We start from the raw sequence: 5,000 nt of genomic DNA, 5'->3' as shown, positions 1-5,000 counted from the left end.
CCTGGCCGGAAGCTCTGATCCTAGAAACGCCCCTGCGGGGGGGTGTAACGCCGGCAAGCACCAGAGTTCCCCAAACACCCTGGCCGGAAGCTCTGATCCTAGAAACGCCCCTGCAGGGGGGGGGGGTGTAACGCCGGCAAGCACCAGAGTTCCCCAAACACCGGCCCGTCTCCAAAGCCTTGAACTCGCCCGGCGGAGTAATTTAGTCCTTCGGGGGGGGGGGGGGGGAGCTCGCGGCGTGATACGCGGTGCCGGTTACCGGGTGACGCGGCCCGCCGTCGCTGCTTTGAGACGGGGGGGGGGGCTCAATTAACCGGGGCACACTTCCGGTGTGGGAAGATGGCGGCGAGAGCTCGCGTTTGGCGGCGGCCTCACCCAAGCGCGGCAATGCGGCGGCTTTGCCCACGTCAGCAGCAAAGTTCGCGTCTTCGTGTTGAGCTTTTGTATTTTGTTCGACATTTTTTTTCTTCGTTGTTGTTTCGTTTAACGGCCGGGAGAGCTGGCGGCCCCGCCCGGAGCCGCGCCCCGGGGAGGAAACACCGAGGGCGGTCTGACAGGACGCGGAAGCGGGGCAGGCTAAGCTAACCGCTAGCCCGTGCGGACCGGAAGTTCGTTCTCTGGACTGAGGAATTTATTTATGTTGCTGGAGACTGCGCCGCTGTGCTGTTAGCTGTTCGTGTTTTTTGTCTTTGTTTTTGCTTTGTTCTCGCTGTTTTTCTATGTTTTTGGGGAAATGCTGGATGTGTTGTCGTGTTGCACCGCTGCGGGCCGGGAGAAGAACGAAACGTCGTCTCCTCGTGTGTGCAAGGAAATGTTAAGAAATGAGGATAAATGGTTCCTGGTTGCAGATGCTGATTCAATCACCCTACGAGGAAAGCCAGTTCTCATATATTGGTCTCGTTTCGAAAAGCGAGGCAATCCACAGTCCACCCATCCGTTATCCGAGCCGCCTATCCTGCTCTCAGGGTCGTGGGGGGATGCCGGAGCCCAACCCCGGCAGTCACTGGGCGGCAGGCGGGGGGGAGACAGGCACCCCGGAGAGGCCGCCGGGCCATGACGGGGCAATCCGCAGTACTACGTTTAAATTATAACATCAGAGAGCGCTGCAGGAATATGTCCCTTAAAGTCAGGGACCGAGTGAGCCGAATAACCTTTTCGTCGTCTGCTCGGCTGTAATTTCCCTTTAAACCGCATTAAGTGGTGCCAAGTGTGCTGCAGACGATCCAGTTCACGGTGCGCACGTTGGTATTAGCGCGCTCGCGCACGCGCGCCGTGATAACGGACGAAATGGGTCGACCAAGTGTGTCTGAAAATACACCGTGCGTCTGGACGCCCTTCTCTTTGGTCACCAAACACATGACGACTTTCCCACGCGAGCCGCACGGCCATTTCGTGACACACGCGCCGCCATATTCCTTCTTTTTGAATAAATGCCTGAATTAGCGCCTTTGTCCGCGCCAGGCCTGCACGCATCCAGACAGCTGGGGTTTGAGAGTATTTACGCCGTACCGGAGTTAAGGTGATAAAAATCTTTATGGGATTTTTTTTTTCTTCTTCCTCCCCCCAACTGAGAAACAAAAGGGTCATTGCTCTGTTCTCACACACAGACGCCCACATAGGTCAGTAAACCAACTTAACTGGCAAAAACGGTTTTGGGAATCTGCGACTCAATTCAGACTTGTTTTGTTTTTTTTCTATTTAAATGGGTAAGATTTCAACTTGTTTGTTTTTTTTTTTGTTGTTTTTTTTTTTTGCTTTCTGATAAAACCCTCTCCCTCAATTCGTCTTGATACGTACGAAAATGTAGTTCGATTGTACTCATACCGCGTGAAATAACAGTGCATTCATCGTCTATCGCGAACAAAGTTCTTCCCCCGTTGAGAAGCCTTAGCAGTCATCACACACAGAAGGGGTCACAAAGCTCTGACATGTAAAAGGCAAACAAACAAAAAGGATGTAGTCATCATTAAGGGTTTTAAAAAAAGAGAAGGTTAGGGGACCGGGGGAGGGGGGCTTTAGCAGGGGGGTAGGAAGCTAACGGTTTCTTCATCCCTCGGGGGCTAGCAAATCTCAACATTCACCGGCTAACTCTTTACTATTTTACGGGCCTGAAAAGGCCCTCGGATTAGATCACTGCCTCAAAAGCAATGGTTAGTGTCCTGCCAACATGTTTGGCTTCGGGCGGACAAGCTCACGAGCCGCAGCTACACTTCGGCAGCATGTGGCGGATGGCTGGCTGGCTGTAATCTCCCACCCTGGCGCTTGGGGTAAAGGGAGGCAGGTTCCAGAAACCGTGCCGATATACGAATCAAATCATTCCAGTCCCTCCATCCGGCCTGACCCGAACGCTTCAGCCTTCAACTGGACATCCAGTATCTTGGGAGGGGGGTGGTGGTGGGGGGGGGGGGGGCAAAACAAAATTATTTTTTTTTGGAACAATCGACAGAATTTCACACCGCCTCAACCGACCTTGACCTTCGATGCTTCGGGACGCATACATTCAATATCAAAACAAACAGTGTAAGCGGACTTCAATGGGGGGGAAAATACCACCGTCTCTAATAACGCCTCCCCGCACAACCGGCAAAAATCTTCTTTTTTGGACCTCAATCAGGTAGTTACAACCCATTACACCCCCCCCACCCACCCACCCACCCAATCCCTCCCTCAGGAATGTGTGTGTTTGACTTAGTAAAAGGACAAGGGCCTCAGCGGCACGAAACAATATTTAGAAAAATAAATATTTAGATTGTTGAAACAGCTCGGGGGGAGCCTCCGAGGATCGAAATGGGGGGCCGGGGGGGCGATCGCCGACCTCCCCACTTCAACCTTTTCTCTCCTCCAGCCATCTCTCTCTCTCTCTCTCTCTCTCTCTCTCTCGCTCCACCCGAATAATAGGAAGTAGAATCAGCCCGGGATGGCGGAGTGAAAGACAGACTGAGAGAGAGAGAGAGAGAGAAAAGAAAATGTGGATTTGTGATGGAATAAAACAAGTAGCAGACAGAAGTAAAACAAGAGGAAAGCATAAGCGACCCAACAGGAAGCAAATACAAAAAAAAAAAAAAAAAAAAAAACAAAAAAAGTCTCCACATAGATGACGGCTAGAGGAGGAGTGACAGCTGATGAAATGTCCCTTCTGCTGAAACCCTCTGAAGAACAACCCCCCCCCACCCCCCACCACCTCCCTCCCTCCCAACCAACAATCTAGCCATCCAGTTGTCATGCCGTCCGTCCATCCACTCACTCAAAACAAAGTGCTGCCGTCTCCTCCTGCTCCCTGGACCTCGTCCGCTGGCGTAGCTCCGCCTCCCGCCTCGCTGTTGCCTCCCACTGTCGCAGCCGCCGCCGCCTCCAGGGAGGCGGGGGTCGAAGCCGTGCTCCGCCCCCAGGGCGTCTGCCTCCATCTTGACGCTGTCGGCCAGGAAAGCGGAGTAGGCGTCGCCCTCGGCCATCAGCAGCTTCAGTTTGGGGATCCAGCTCTTACGGACCACGCGCCGCGCGTTGGTGCACATGTCTGCCGCGATGGCGTTCATCTCGCTCTCCTTGAAGCTCGGCGCAAAGTTCTGGCAGTAGACTGGGGGGGGGGGGGGGGGGGGAAGGAGACGGACAGCGGGTGGGGGCAAGAGGAGAAACGACATCAGAAGAGGAGGAAAGAGAGCAAACGAGTAAAGACTCCGGTTAAGTCAACAGTGTTAGCTAGAACGTTGGTAAATGGCCGCTTCGGGGTTCGGCCATGAAGCTTTTTTTCTTTAGATTTCCCCCCTTTTTTCTCCCCAACTGCACCCGGCCAATTACAGGAGCAGCAGAGGGGGTGGAGCAGCAACCGGAACGGCTCGGAAGAGCCGTTCCGGTTGCTGCTCCACCCCCTCTGCTGCTCCGGGGAGGGCTGCAGACGACCACGTCTCCTCCCATACACGTGGAGTCGCCAGCCGCTTCTTGTCACCCGACAGTGAGGAGTCTCACCGGGGGGGACGTAGCACGTGGAGGATCACGCTATTCCCCCCCAGTTCCCCTCCCCCTTGAACAGGCGCCCCCGACCGACCAGAGGAGGCGCCAGTGCAGCGACTAGGACGCATACCAACATCCGGCTTCCCTCCCGCGGAGAGCCGGAGGCAACGCGGGGATTCGAACCGGAGATCCCTGTGTTGGTAGGCAACGGAATAGACCGCCACGCTACCCCCGGACGCCCCCGGCCGCGAAGTTTTGAGCGCATGTTTCGTGCACTTGACTCACACTTGACAGCATGTAGTACTCGGTTATCCAGCGGTTTGCGACTGGGATCGTTGGTCGAGGATCTGATGCCTGTTCCGCAGCTGTTAGCCAGAGTGCTCCTAAGGGGAAGATACCGGCAGAAACAGACATGATGAACAACGTGACGCCTCACTGTTTACCCCCTGGGCACCGCTAAATTCACAAGTCATTTTCAAAATAATAAAACACAACCGCGTCATTGTGCGCATGCAGAGGACACGGATCAACGTCCGAACGGGAAAGCTTATAATTCCAAGTTCACGGAGAACATGGACTCTTTCAAAGGCATCTCGGCATACTTTTAAGGCTGAGCCAGTTTAAAGTAGCTGAGACACGGGGGGGGGGGGGGGGCGTCGTCCCCTCTATCTTAATGAGAATCGAGGCACAGTTCAAGAATTATGTACACTACCGTTCAAAAGTTTGGGATCACATTGAAATGTCCATATTTTTGAAGGAAAAGCACTGTACTGTTCAATGAAGATAACTTTAAACTAGTCTTAACTTTAAAGAAATACACTCTATACATTGCTAATGTGGTAAATGACTATTCTAGCTGCAAATGTCTGGTTTTTGGTGCAATATCTACATAGGTGTATAGAGGCCCATTTCAAGCAACTATCACTCCAGTGTTCTAATGGTACAATGTGTTTGCTCATTGGCTCAGAAGGCTAATTGATGATTAGAAAACCCTTGTGCAATCATGTTCACACATCTGAAAACAGTTTAGCTCGGTACAGAAGCTACAAAAA

General features: G+C 53.1%; 1 protein-coding gene across 1 annotated transcript in view; it reads right to left on the bottom strand.

Annotated features, from left to right (window-relative positions):
* Positions 1–5,000, bottom strand: part of nacc1b (nucleus accumbens associated 1, BEN and BTB (POZ) domain containing b) — a 23,000-nt gene that overhangs the window by 7,327 nt on the left and 10,673 nt on the right. Inside the window, 3 exon segments of the mRNA XM_056279717.1 lie at positions 3,245–3,364; positions 3,366–3,574; positions 4,234–4,331. Of these exon segments, the coding sequence (XP_056135692.1) occupies positions 3,245–3,364; positions 3,366–3,574; positions 4,234–4,331 (427 nt within the window).

This window comes from Lampris incognitus, chromosome 5, assembly GCF_029633865.1.
Source record: "Lampris incognitus isolate fLamInc1 chromosome 5, fLamInc1.hap2, whole genome shotgun sequence".
In the NCBI taxonomy this organism is placed as follows: Eukaryota; Metazoa; Chordata; class Actinopteri; order Lampriformes; family Lampridae; genus Lampris; species Lampris incognitus.
This window is presented reverse-complemented; position numbering and strand designations above follow the sequence as displayed.